At 35.8% G+C, this 15,150-nt stretch overlaps 2 protein-coding genes across 2 annotated transcripts; both read left to right on the forward strand.

Annotated features, from left to right (window-relative positions):
- Positions 1 to 1,864: 1,864 nt before the first annotated feature.
- Positions 1,865 to 4,870, forward strand: LOC139191652 (uncharacterized). The gene is made up of 7 exons (XM_070812637.1): positions 1,865 to 2,328; positions 2,407 to 2,556; positions 3,085 to 3,232; positions 3,317 to 3,595; positions 3,955 to 4,037; positions 4,143 to 4,659; positions 4,802 to 4,870. Exons 1-7 carry the CDS (start codon positions 1,865 to 1,867, stop codon positions 4,868 to 4,870), a joined length of 1,710 nt encoding a protein of 569 aa, XP_070668738.1.
- Positions 4,871 to 11,111: 6,241 nt separating this feature from the next.
- On the forward strand, positions 11,112 to 12,140 carry LOC114821286 (uncharacterized). The gene has a single exon (XM_029093309.2). It carries the CDS (start codon positions 11,112 to 11,114, stop codon positions 12,138 to 12,140), a length of 1,029 nt encoding a protein of 342 aa, XP_028949142.2.
- The last annotated feature ends 3,010 nt before the right edge of the window (positions 12,141 to 15,150 follow it).

Here is a 15,150-nt window from a genome sequence, read left to right on the forward strand (position 1 = left end):
ATGCCTCCTCCAAAAGCTTCGACATCTTAAGCTTGAATAACTGATCAATGAATTCTCCTTTTTGAAGTTTACTTCCAATTTTCATTTGGTTTGAAACTTTAATTTCTATTTGGATTGTTAACTTCTATTTGTTTTGGTTCGTAACTTCTATTTGGATTGTAAGCTTAATTTTCATGATGAATCTTGATGCTTCATTTGAATTATTATGTTTGTGAATTGTGAATGATGAATAATAGATGAATTTAATCTATAATGTATGAGATAAAGGTACAAAAAAAAAAAGTTTTGCCCTTGAATTGGGTTAAAAAAACAAAAACATATTTTGTCCCAAAACAAAATGGCAATTACCATTGCCATACCATGCCAACCAAATTTTTGGCAATACATAACTTCGGTATACCGAAAGTTTGGTACGGTAATGGTAATAGATTTTACCAAACCGAAAGTTTGGTACGGTAATTGGTATAAGGGTTTTGGTACGGTAACCGTACCGAACCCACCCCTAACTGCACCAATATCTTTTCGAAAGACATTTGGACTGTGCATCTTCCAACTGCTATTGAAGACAACTGTGTTTAAAGTCCATTTTTTTAGGTACATATTTATCATTTATGGGTCCTTCATTCACTGAGTGAACATGAAGAGGAACAGCTGCAATGACTTGGAAGAAAATTGGAGCTGAATGGTTTTGGATTTCTTAATTTTCCTTCTAATCGATGAAGTTAAACTCATAAATTACAGTTTGATATTTGTGTAATTTTTTTTGTTTTTGTGATATTTTTTTTATAAGAAAAGATATAGATGTAGGGATGTGCTATCTATACACCTCTTTTTACTTCTCACACACATTTTATTAATTTATGTCCGTTGATCTTCTTCAATTCATCCGATTCGACTGCCGAAAATTAGAAAGGTGTAAAAAATAAAAAAGATGTGTGGATAACATATCCTATAAATATAATATTATTTTGAATCGAAAAAATTGTAATGCTCAAGCAACACAATTTGAAGGAGGGAAAAAATGATTATTCAACCCAATTGCAAGAGACATCGCAAACACGAGCAAACATTTTGCTAAATATTGGTAAACCTTCTCTAGTGATTAGTCTGAACGTTCTAGATGAGAATTATGTCATTTCTGTCAATTGCAATGTTATGGGATTTGTCTTGAAGATTTAACCCGTAATTTGGAGCAATGTTTGCTCTTAGTTGCGATGCCTCTTGACACATACACTGCCATCGAAGTAGAAATCATCATTCACCACCACGTCCAAAAATAGCGCCCCACAATACCCCAAACAGATCAAATGGAAACTTGAGATGTAGTCTTAGAGGAAAGTCAAGTCATGGGTTAGCGGCAAGGGTGTAACTGGTGAGCGACTTCTTTTTATCTCTAGCTAGGGTTTCTTTCACTGTTCCAACGCTAAATTGTTGCGAGTTATATATTAGTTAAAGTATAAATAGTAGTTTATTACTCCACATTGGTGAAGTATATATGTAATACCAATTGTAACTCCTATATATACTTCACTTTGGAGATTAATGAATATATAAGAAATTCCCAAATATTGTCATATATATTTTTGATATTTACCATATTTAGTTTAATATGGCATTAAAGCAGTTCGCTTTTGATGATCTGTGTGCTTTAATTTGTGTCCACATTTTTCGTGATTTCCTTCGTTGAAAAAAAAATGAATAGTGTCGCGCTACAGTACATCGTTTGCTACAATGCCCTGAACAGTGATCTGCTTTGTGGACATATTGCTACAGTATCGTGAACAGTGATTGCTACAGTGTTCTGGTAAATTGTTTTCATTCCGCTGCATATCTTTTGTGCCTTTATTGTTCGTGATTTTATTCAATGGCTCAATATAATCATAGTGTTGTTATGCATCTTGGTGGAACAAATAAATTGATAATTGATACTAGGGCCATTGATCATGTGACTAGTGACCCTAAAGTGTTTGATGAGTTATGTGATTATGTTCGTGATCCGTATATTACTAGTGCAAATGAAGCACCTTCCCCTGTGAAGGGTGAATGCACTATCTCTCTGACTCCAACCTTATCACTGGTCCATGCTTTATTTGTTCCTGATGTTAAGTGCAATCTTTTGTCGGTAGTAAAACTTCTTGATACCTTATATTGTTCTGCTCACTTCTACCCTACGTATTGCTATTTTCAAGACATTCAAACTCAGAAAATAATTGGTCGTGGTAAAAGAGTAGGGAGTTTGTACAACTTGACTATAGAGAATACTGTTGTTTCCGGTTCAAATAATCATCAAGTTTTAAGTGCTAAAGTGGATGACAGACATCAAATTTGGTTGTAGCATCGACAATTGGGACATCCATCATTCAGTCATATGAAGCATCTATTTCCTTCTTTGTTTCACACTTCTAGTGATTCAGAGTTCAAGTGTGAAAAATGTGTCATGGCTAAGAGTCATCGTGCCTTCTTTCCCGTAAGTGATTCTAAAGCTACTTTGTCATTTGATTTGATACATTCTGATGTGTGGGGTCTGGCGAAAGTTACTTCTAATGGATTCCGTTGGTTTGTTACTTTTATTAATGATTGTACTCAGTTAACTTGGGTGTTCTTGATGAAGAATAAAAGTGATGTTCCGTTACTTCTTCAAGAATTTTGTACAATGGTGTCTACTCAGTTTTAGACCAAGGTTAAGGTCTTCAGGTCTGATAACGGAGGAGAATATGTGAATCACACTTTGGCATGTTTTTTTCGTGATCGTGGTATTATTCACCAAACGACTACTCCGTTTACACCCCAACAAAATGGTGTGTCCGAACAGAAGAATCGTCAAATAATGGAGGTTGCTCGCTCATTGATGTTGGATAAATGTATTTAGGTCATGCTGTTTTAGCTGCTGTGTATTTGATCAATTGTGTTCCAAGTAGAGTTCTTGATTTTCAGACACCGCTTGATGTGCTACAAAAAACATGTTTATCTTGTTTCTGTATCAAAGCTTCCTCCAAAAGTGTTTGGATGTATTGCGTATGTGCATGTCTACTCTTATCAGCAGAGTAAACTTGATGCATATGCTATCCGATGTGTCTTTATTAGGTATGCTAACAATAAAAAAGGTTATAAGTATTATCATCCTCCGACTCAAAAAACTTATATTACCATGGATGTCACATTCCATGAGGAAGTTTCGTATTTTGTGAAGCCCTCTTCCGACTCTCCACTTCAAGGGAAGAGGGAGAGTGAAGTGCAGATTCAAAGAGATGGTATGGATGATGTGTTACAGGAAGAGTTGGAAACATAACCTATTATGTTGCGTGATACTGATCAGTTGGCTACAGATAGTGATCGGTCACCTATCATTCCCGGAACTATTTCTACTGACGACAAATTAGATGTGCCCAGCGAGTTGCCTGTTAGTATGTCAGACGAATTACCTTCTAATGATCGGCTGCCTGTTGCTGATATGTCTAACGAGTTGACTGATGATGATTTGTCCAGTGATGATTCTTCTAATAGTTTGGTACAAGATGGTGGCATACATGAGGTAAATTTTGACGATTCTTCTACTTATCAATTGCCTCCACGAGCTAATCGTGGAAAACCTAAGGTAAAATATGAGTCTGATATGCATGTCAAAACCAAATATCATATCAACAATTATGTGTCTACTCATCGTTTGTCCAAACCGTATGCATCTTACATATGTCAGCTATCTAGTGTATTAATTCCAACAAAATTGCAAGATGCTTTGTCTGACCCTATGTGGGTTAATGCCATGAAAGTTGAGATGGAAGCTTTGGAAAAGAATTCTACTTGGGATTTGGTTCCTTTACCAAACAAGAAGAAAGCCGTTGGATGTAAATGTGTGTTTACTATTAAGCACAAAGCAGATGGTTCTATTGACCGATATAAAGCCAGATTAGTTGCTAAGGGTTATACTCAAACCTATGGGGTGGATTTTATCAGGAAACTTTTGCTCCTGTTGCCAAACTTAATAATGTGCGTATTCTTCTGTTCTTAGCAGCAAACCAGGATTGGCCTCTGTTGCAGTTTGATGTTAAGAATGCTTTCCTTCATGATGATCTTAAGGAGGAAGTTTATATGGATCTCCCACCTGGTATTGGAACATTTCCTGGAAAATGTGTTGTATGCAGGTTACGAAAGGCTTTGTATGGTTTGAAACAATCTCCTAGAGCATGGTTTAGGAGGTTTACAAGTTCAATGAAGAAGTTTGGGTATATCCAGAGTCATTCAGATCATACTTTGTTTCTAAAGCGACAAAATGGTAAGCTAATTGCATTGATTATTTATGTTGATGACATGATAGTGACTGGTGATTATCAGAATGAGATACAACGCTTTCAAAAGTACCTAGCTACTGAATTTGAGATGAAAGAATTGGGTGAATTGAAGTATTTTCTTGGAATCAAGATTGCACGATCCAAGCATGGTATTTTTCAGTCTCAACGGAAGTATGTTCTTGATTTGTTAGCTGAAACAGGTATGTTAGATTGCAAATCTGTTGATACTCTGATTGAGCAGAATCATCGTCTGGGCTTATTTCCAAATCAAGTTCCTACTTATAAGGAACGGAATCAGAGGCTTGTGGGGAGATTAATTTATTTGTCTCGTACTCGCACTCGCCCTGACATTGCTTATGCAGTTAGTTTGGTAAGTCAGTTTATGCACTCACCTAGTGAAGCTCATATGGATGCAGTAACCCGTATTTTGAGGTACTTGAATATGGCTCCTGGCAGAGGCTTGGTTTTCTCCAAGAATGGTCATTTGAATGTCGAATGGTATACAAATGCAGATTGGGCAGGTTTTATCACTGATCGGCGATCTACATCTGGATACTTTACGTTTGTGGGTGGTAATTTAGTTACTTGGAGAAGCAAGAAACAAAAAGTGGTGACTAGGTCAAGTGCAGAAGCTGAGTTTCATGGTATGTCTCATGGTGTATGTGAGTTGTTGTGGTTGGAAAAATTGTTGAAAGATCTTGGGTTTAAACCCAAGGGTGCTATGAAACTTCATTGTGATAACAAAACTACTATTGAGATTGCTCATAATCCAGTGCAACATGATCGAACAAAACATATGGAGATTGATCGACATTTCATTAAGGAAAAATTGGATGCTGGAATTATTATGCTTCCGTTTGTGAGATCTGAAGATCAACTTGCTGATGTTCTTACCAAGGCTATGTCTAATAGTGGGTTTTCCAACTCGCTTGACAAGTTGGGCATGTGTGACATCTTTGCACCAACTTGAGGGGGAGTGTTGCGAGTTATATATTAGTTAAAGTGTAAATAGTAGTTTATTGTCCCACATTGGTGAAGTACATATGTAATACAATTGTAACTCATATATATACTCCACTTTGGAGATTAATGAATATATAAGAAATTCTCAAATAATGTCATATATATTTTTGGTATTTACCATGTTTAGTTTAATATAAACTTTGTTTTGTGACCTTCAATCAGTTAGATTTGCATATTTCTCAGATCGTAATTTGTAGCTAACATTTCTCGACTGAACATATAACCAGTTTATGAAGCCGAATCACACAATACCAAAAGCAGTAGAGGTGAACCAATAATGGGGGCTAGCAATAGGATGCATGGCAGCAGCAGCACCAATCGGTGATCACCAACTCAAGAGGCTTGGAGAAGACATAATTTAGAACCTGGGCTGGCTGAACCTAGATTAGATAATCCCAATTCCTAACCACAAATTTTTTAGGGTTGACATTTTCATGATTTATATTAACGATAGGGAACTGAAACCGAAGACGAATGCAATGATATTCAGCACGTTTCATACACCAAAATGAACACATGAAAACAAAAAACAATTTCATGCATGGGAGTTGCGAGAGAGGCTGTTGTTTAGTATTAAAGATGCTTGCCAAATGGTTTATTATTTGAAAAGGCAAGTTGACCTAATGAATTAATATGAACCCAACTAATCATCTCTATTAGTTTATTTTATTTATTAATTTGTGGATAATACTCTCTTATTGAAGAGTGAGAGGCACTAACCTCGCTCCACAACAAGCCAAAGGTTATCGCATGCACAATTATCAAATTGAATAAATCAAATAAGGTGCACAATTACATGAGAGTGTATTATGAAAGAAAAAAGTGTGTGATTATCATTTTCATTAATTCAATGTATAATTAGCTTGCTTAAATCAAAGCCACTATTTGCAACAAGTGGTTAAGAGATAAAAGTGTTAACCCTTGTACTCGAGGTCATATGTCAAACTATCTTCTTTCTCGATATCGCTTGTTTAAAAATAATATTAGAAAGAACAAACCAAAGCGAAGAGTTGTTAATGAGCACCATGTAGGCTACAAACACAGGAGCTTCTAGTTCTTGTTAAATTTTTATTTATTATTTTGTTCGAAGTTAGCTAGCTTCTTGTACATACATGAACCTTGAAGGGCCGGGGCATGTTTATCTTATGGGTTGTGTGTCAATTTGTACCTTGTCATGAGTTAAGAATTTTGTTTTAATTTGCATACGCACGTACGAATACGATGCCTTGTTTTGAATTAAATTTTTAGGGTATAGATGTGCATGTCATGCACATTTTGATATTACTTTTGTCAGACAACGATTCAACTCCATGAGCTGTCTTCACTTCTAGATGGTCTTTTCTTTTTTATTAATCCCATTTGGCATTTGTTTTATGCAACTAAGACGGAATTTTCAAATATATACGTACCTCTAAAATTGAAGAAGGTTATTTGCTACTCGCATGGTTCCATGAGCATATAACTGTCCACGAAAATTCAGATACTTAAACGGTTGAGCAACTTATTGACTTTATTTTGAATCTATGCGAGATTATCTAATTAGGATCCGTTCCTGAGCTTAGGAGGTTGAGCCTCCTGAGCAAATCACACGGGCCGTTAGATCAAAATCCAACGGCTACAAACAGGTATTCCTCTAAAAGTTATAATAATTGTAGCCGTTGGATTTTAATCCAACGGGCCGTGTGATTTGCTCAAGAGGCTCAGCCTCCTAAGCTCAAGAGAGGATCCTGATCCGAGATTATCAACGAATTTGGGATGGTTGACAGTGAAAAGTTGTTGGGCCGCATGTTGCTTTAAAGGCTCAGGCAAAAGTTTTTGTTGCTTGACCACAACGATTACTCGAGTGTTTGGACTGATCACAACTTAAGTGATGTTGTATAAATGGGGATAGATTGGATTTTTTTTGTTTTGTTTGTTTGAAGTTTCCACTGGCATTGAAAATTTGTGATCGGTTCTATTTTTTTCATTGATGGTGAAATACGAAAATCTCGTTCATTTAGAGATGATGAGCATTCATATGCCTTCTTTTCATACACCCCAACAACTTCTGAATCTACATGCATATGGAATGTTCATGGCTTCGGCATCCAGAAATCTCCATCGACATCTCCATCAACATCAACATCGGCAATCAACATTTCATGTTGGCAAATTCATGGTGTGTACCACCATAAGTTTGACATGGATAAGCGTAGTTCGGTATTTTATGAGTTTTCTTGTGGGCTTAAATTTTGGTTCCCTTGCTTATTAAGATTAGGGTTTCACTTACTTGCCTAGTAGGAATTAGGGTTAGCTCTATAAATAGGGTGTTTGGTTATTCATTAGATACAAATCAGTCAAAATGTAGCCTTCAATTGCTAGCCGATATTCTATTAATAAATAATCTTTGTAGTTTGTTAATATAATTGTTAGCATATTCTAATTTTTAATTGTATCAAACAAATTTACTTACGAGTATTTTTTAAGAAACACCCTACCATAGTATAGCTCCTCACTTGAGGGCAACACTTGCGAATTTCAAATTCACAAATTGATAAGATAAAAATATATGTTGTTGGGGTTTTTATCACAAATAGTCCCTGAGATTGATCAAACTCATCATTTTGGTCCCTCACTTTCAAAATCAATCAATGTGGTCCCTTACATTCACTACCCCACATCAATTTGGTCATTCCGTTAAGATTTCGTTAACTATTTTGTTAGTTTGTATGTGGGACCCACAAATCTAATGAAATGGTGACACATGATTACACAAAATAAGGATTTTTATCACAAATGGTCCCTGACATTGATCCAACGCCTCATTTTGGTCCCTAAGTTTCAAAAATCGATAAATTTGATCCCTGACTTTCACTATTGCACATCAATTTAGTCATTCCGTTAAAATTTCATCAATATTTTTTGTTTGTGTTATGATGTGGTCCCATAATCTAATCATATGGCTCCACGTGAATTAACTGTAATAAACTATTTTATTTAAGAGTGAACCAACAGACGAGTATGCCCTGCTAACATTTTTCTCAAATCCATCAACCCCAATTGGAAAAAAAAAATCAATCTAAATTCGATAAAATGTAATCCAAATTCAATTCAAATTTGATAGGATTATAACCAACTAGAGAGAATGAGGAGTGAGTTCAGGAGGTCAATTACTTTAGTGGTGTCATGGTGCCTTCCTTTTCTTTTTGAGCATACCCTGATGAAGACGACGATGACCTTTTTTTCTTTTAGTTTTGGTTTTTAGTTTCTTATTTTACTTTTAGTTTTAAATCTTAAAAAATAGTTTATTGTAGTTAATCCACGTGGTGCCATATGATTGGATTAGTGGGACAAAAAATATTGACGAAACTTTAACGGAAGGATTAAATTGATGTGCGGTATTGAAAATTAGGGACCAAATTTATCGATTTTTTTGAAACTCAAAGACCAAAATGAGGTGTTAGATCAATGTTAGGGACCATTTACGATAAAAATCCTTATTTTGTGTAATCCATGTGTAACCATTTCATTGGATTTATGGGTCCCATATACAAACTAATAGAATAGTTGATGGAATCTTAACGTAAGGACCAAATTGGCGTGCGGTAGTGAATGTCAGTGATGACATTGATTGATTTAGAAAGTGAAGGACCAAAATGATGAGTTTGATCAATCTCAGAGATTATTTATGATAAAAATCCGTTTAAAATATAAGTATAGCAAAAGAACATTACTCTTTAAGAATTCGTCTACATATATCTTTATCAGCAAAGATCTACTTACTTATATACAAATAATAAAGAACATTTGTTTATACCATTCACAAATAAGCACAAAAATCCAACTAAATTAGGTATTAAAGTTTATACAAGGGGGAGCGCATATTGGACGGCAAATGCTTGTTATGTATCAAAATAATATATGGATGGGCACAAACGTGCACCCACAAATCGAAAGCATTATTCATGCAGCCTTAAGACTAACTAGGCCGGCTGCATTGCCCAACCACTACTTTACATCTCTTTCTAAGACCCTAACCCCGCCATGCGCTTTTGCATCTTTTGTTCCTCACCAAAGGCCACATGTATTTGTTGTACCAAGTTATAATGTGGACAGCACTGCATGCAACATCCAGTGACACATGAATTGAAAAAAGAATAACTCACTCTTTGTATCGCAGGCAATACACATATGACACAATACTTCGTCATTATGTGAAAAGACTTACAAATGTCATTTACAATAATAAAAAATTTCACGAAGACAATATCTTGGTGCTATAGAAGTATTTCTCCTTAATTTACAATAAGAAAAAGTTACTGAAGAAAATTATGGAGAGGAGCAAAAATTGTTGGAGGTAAATTTGGATAGGTGTAAAAGGTGATAAGGTTTCCCTACCAAATTTGTTTTTCTGCATCAAAAATTCAACAATAGGGGCTTATGTACAGCTTGAGATTCGGCTAAATTTGTCAGCTGTACAACATTTTGTCACCATTTAGATATATTTGGGCCCCAAGGCAAGATATATAGCTGCACCCAACAACATCGGAGTCTTATTAGATGTTGAATTATAAGCACACCCTTACATGGCTCAAGAAAATTGATGAGGCTTCAAATATTTCTAGAAGTGAGATTTAATAAGAGCGATTTTAGTCACGTTTATAAAGCCATCAAACAAAATCTTTAATCAATTCAGCTAATCTTTCAGGTAGATGGGCATCAAAATCGAACAAAAAGAATATAATTTTTGACAAGGCGGTACTTTATAAATTGAGAGAAATTTGAACTTAAGTATAAAGGTACAAAACATTCTCTAATCAATTGAATTAATTGAATTTACAAACAAAACAAATATATGGATGAATTAATTTACAATACATCCACTATATTGCCGTAACAATCATCATGCCAATTAATCTGTATAATTAACTTTAGTTTTCCTTAAATTTTACTTCTTCGTCATCTTCAATGGGAAACCCAATAGCATATAAAATAAAATAAAAAGAGCCAAGTTACGTGTTCTACCATATTTCTCAAGCAACCCTAGTTATGTTTCCCATGATTAAGACGTATTATACTAACCTGTCATATTTTCTTCATATCATTTGGTTGGGCTTTATAAACACGTACCAAACTTATGGTTATAATTAATCCCACATCTCAGGTGAAAGCAATCGACTACGTTGACCGCATGCATTGTGGTCAAACCAATTAAACTTGGAGGCAAAGAAACACAGGTGAAATGAGTGATGCCATTCATTGCGCCATGAGTTTTACTTTAATATAAATTAACCTCACCATCATATAAAGGAAATTTTATGGATATCAAAAATACGAGTTACCAATTACATATAATAATGAACGATAGAGATTAACATCCGCGTTTACTTTTAAGTAATATTGCTATCCATTAATGTTAAGGAAAATTCTTACGGTAAAAAAAAAAAAAAAAAAAAAAGGAATGATGAGACTTTGGCATATGATGTTTTAGTGATTTATAGCACAAGTAATAATAGAAAATAAACATTACCAAAAAAAAAAAGTAATAGAAAATAAACCATGTTTAGCCACAAAGTATTAAAAGGCGGCCCCAGATTAATCTAATTCAAGTCTTACTGTGATGGTCATTGGTCAACAATCTCTACCTTTTATTCTCATTTCAATGTTCCTTCTTCTACTTGTACTCCTTTATATATATTATTCACCTTTGTCTTTCATTTTTCAGTCCCTCTCAAAAACCAAACTCTCCCAACACAACAAGCAAAGCAAACTACAGATTGGATCATATCAATGGAGGTGCTGATACCAAGTAGAGCAGACATGGATTTCGACTTTAACAGCGCTCGATCCTCGCCGTCCGTGACTGCACCTTCGACACCACGGCGGTTTGGGGACTTCTACATGAGTGCACCAACAAGCCCAACTCGGATGTCCGAGTTTTATAGGGATTTTGAGGAGTTTTCCAACACGAGTAACTGGAAAGATGACGAGACAGCATCTCAAGCAGCCACCCCAAGATCACCGAAATCACATAAACGTGAGGAGGACTTTGGATTCGATGACTTTGCTTTTGATGTTGGTGAAGAGGTACAAAGAACTTCCCTCTCAGCTGAAGAGCTTTTCGATGGCGGCATCATAAGACCCTTTAATAAGCCTCCACCTACTCCATCCATTTTCCGTAAGGTTCTTTCGCCTAGACGGAAAAAGGGTAAAGAATATCCATTTGGGTTATCGTCCCCGACCCAAATGGACAACAACACAAGAAGAAGCGAGAGAAGAAGCGATCAACAACAACAAAGAGGTAGAGAGAGAGCTCCAGCAGCCTTGTCATCCTCCATTTCAGGCAGAAGAGCGACGAGATCGGTGTCACCTTTGAGGGTTTCGGAGTACCAATGGGTAGAAGAAGAAAAACAAAATCAACAGAAGCAACAGCAGCCACAACAAAACAACAAGCAGTTAGCTCCTACAGCTATGTTTACATCCTGCATAGTTTCTAAGGCTTCAAGAAAATGGAAACTGAAGGACTTTTTGTTGTTTCGAAGCGCATCGGAGGGAAGAGCCACAGATAAAGATCCGTTCAGGAAGTACTCAACTTTGTTCAGAAAAAATGAAGACATGAAGAACTCCAGCTTCAGGTCAATAGACAGCCCGGCCTCGGTTTCGAGCTCAAGGAGAAAAGGGCCGCCAGTTTCAGCTCACGAGTTGCATTACACTGTGAACAAAGCAGCGTCTAATGATATGAAGAAGAAAACCTTCTTGCCTTACAAGCAGGGCCTTTTGGGTAGATTGGCCTTCAATCCCGCCGTCAGTGCCCTTGCCAACGGCTTTGGGTCTCTTTCAAGAAAATGAATATCCCCAATTGCCCAATTGATGATTGATTTATTCTTAAGAAAATTTCATGTTTTTTTTTTCTCTCTTTTTTGTTGTAATTAAATTTGTTATTTTTGTTAATTACCAATGTAGAATTCATACATGAGAGGAGTGTAATTGGTGGTGTGCAGTGAAAAATCAAGAAATGATTGCCCCATTACTTCGTATATATACAATTCTTAATTTCTTTGTTTTATCTCAAAGTTAGTAGTTTGGAAAAATATTTACATGCTGGAAGAAGCATAGATTATCTAATCCCATAATTGTCCGCTGTTTTTAGCTTCCCTCTCAAAGCCTATTTAGAGAGTATGAGATTTTTGCCATCCTCTAACTGGTATTTATTAATTTGCACCATAACTTTTGTTTGTGTTTGACAAAAAAAAAACTTTTGTTCGTTATTACGATAAATCAGCCTTACTCCATATTCGAAGATTATCAAATTCAAACCGTATTTGGATTACTGGATTAGAAGTCTTGTTAATTATATCGGATTCGATCCGAATTCAGATCAAAATTCAATCTTATTGTATCTAACTTCAAAAGTAGGATTAATTGTTCTTAACCACTTTAACTACAAAACCCCTGGCACTTTAAGGAAATCGAATATGAACACTTTACCTTATAAGAAAGTATGATTTCAGAAAACCTAAGGGAAGCAACAAGCTAAGAGTTCATAAGCAGGCTGCACCTGACTTCAGTGAGAATTTACAATTCCATTTTAGAGAAGAACTAACATCTTTATTGTGCACACTTGATGACTCCCTGCAATAATTCCAAGACCCTACACCCAATCCATTTGACCAAAAAAAAACAAAGAAGGAAAAATATCAGAATACTGACCACAAGAATATTTGGTGATGCCATAAAAGAAAAGGACATTGTATCAGACATACAACACGGTTTGACATAGACCCATCCAAACTCAGTTTTGTCAGATAGACCTCATATTTGATTATCCTAATTCAGCCATCTAGAAGTCAATACGTCATATGTTCTTGTTTTTTAAGGAAGTGATTAAAAAGAGTTCGATAAAAAATTATATGATTTTAGACGTCATTTTAATTGTTAAATCTTAAGTTTGGTATTTTTTGACTAAAAATTTGACACTTAAAAAAAATTCAAGTATCAGAATCCCCGTAGAACAATAAAAAAATCTCATAGTGCAACATATAGACCCCTAAATAACTTTAAAATCCTTAAAAACTTGTATCAAACTAATCTCTATAACCAATGAGACAACTCATTAAAATAACCCAACTATTCATACATGATCATTTGCAAACTTACCACTTGAAATTGTTAGAGAAAGTTTGGACTCTGTCCTTAATTGTTAAAAAGAAAGTTAACAAATATCTATAGGTAATTTAGAAGTTTCTTAAGGCCTTCACAATAATATTCTATGACCTTGTAAATGCTTGCAGTGGATCTATGTTTGTAAACATGGATGCAACTGCTAGAATCATTGTTTACTCCAGATAGATAGAGACGAACTACTAGACAAGTCCATTATCCTTGTCCGACATGATTTTAAAATTGTAGAATATAACGGGCGGTAGGCAAAAGGTACAGTCAACTTCTAGACGTTAGAAATGTGAATTGCAGTATTAAGGTGGGATGTCGAAGCTTAAACAAATCATATAAGTTTTCGCTCTACGGTTTTGGAACCGTATATGCATATGATATATTAGTCTCCAAATGACAATTTCCCTAATCTAAAGTAAAAAACCTTGATTGGATCCGCCAAGCTCCAAGTAAGGTTTTCGACAATGTAATACAGACAACATAAATGATAAATACTTCACGCAACATGAAAAACTGTAATCCATAAATGCTCCAAATAGATTAAAATTCATTTAAATTTGTCATCAGTAAAAGATCCACAAGTTTTTTTAAATCTAGCAAATTTTTCTCATCCAGATTGCATGGAAACCAAATAACGAAACAAAATCTGCAGACATATTACCTCATACATATTACAAAAGGGCCCATAGGCACCTCTTTTAATAAATGCTTAATCCAAGTTATCAATTCTGGTTGGGGTAATCTCTTCTGCAACCTTGAAGCGTCCGACTAAACGTGAAAAGACGATCATTTGTTGTTCCAGCGTGAACTTAGTGCTCTCAGCCTCAGCCTGCATATAATATCAGATCAATAGCATTACATATATATCATATAAATTTTGTGAGTACAGAACATAGAAATTACCTTACGGAAACCGTGTTGTTCTCCTTCATACTCCACAAGAGCAAAGCATGGTAAATGTTACGAGCTTGTGCTGGGGGTACAGACTGCAAAATAAAATTGTATTTTCCAAACTCAATTTTTATTATTTTATCTCATCTCTGTCAAAATTTTCATCCCCAGTAATTACATGGTGAAAGTAGGACGAAAAGTGTTGAGAATGAGTCTCATATTGATGGAAGTAGAGACTTTGCATTGGCTTATAAGAGGTTGGGCTACTCCTCATATTACCAATTGGTTTTATGGTGGAACCTCAACTTCCTTCTTGGTATCAGAGCAAGTTGTCTCACGTGTGAAGCCAAACTGCCATACGGGCTCCACGTCACCCCGTTGTGTGGTGGAACCTCAACTTCCTTCAAAAAGCATATGACGAGGAATAGAAAATGGCACAATATATATTACCTTGGCTTGATGGGTGTTGTACCAAATTCACCACTACCGTTTAGCAAGGGGGAGGATGAAACGATAGATGGTTGGATAGATATAGATACAGAGCATGGGGGCGTGACTCGAGCCAGAAGAGGTGGCCGAAAGAATCAACAGCAGTGCTACCGAGTAGCTTGGAGGCGCCGGAGACAACTCGGCGGTGATGGGGGGTTTCCAGGACCCATAAGGAGCTCTGATTTTCTCCATTTTCATAGATTCGAAGGAATAAGTGGTCATAGTCTTGAAGCTATGCGTTTTAGTTGGGTTAGGACTCCTGAGTGGTTTACGACTGATACGTTGAAGTTGAGAATTCAAGTGAAAC

The sequence above is a fragment of the Malus domestica genome, chromosome 15 (genome assembly GCF_042453785.1).
Source record: "Malus domestica chromosome 15, GDT2T_hap1".
Classification (NCBI taxonomy): Eukaryota; Viridiplantae; Streptophyta; class Magnoliopsida; order Rosales; family Rosaceae; genus Malus; species Malus domestica.

Bases quoted from the DNA above. Each gene is read 5' to 3' on its own strand.
- LOC139191652 (XM_070812637.1), top strand. From the start codon at position 1,865: ATGGCTCAATATAATCATAGTGTTGTTATGCATCTTGGTGGAACAAAT. The intron at 4,038-4,142 runs GTTTGATGTTAA...TGTTGTATGCAG, and splicing joins CAGGATTGGCCTCTGTTGCA to GTTACGAAAGGCTTTGTATG. The intron at 4,660-4,801 runs GTAAGTCAGTTT...ATACAAATGCAG, and splicing joins TTGCTTATGCAGTTAGTTTG to ATTGGGCAGGTTTTATCACT.
- LOC114821286 (XM_029093309.2), top strand. From the start codon at position 11,112: ATGGATTTCGACTTTAACAGCGCTCGATCCTCGCCGTCCGTGACTGCA.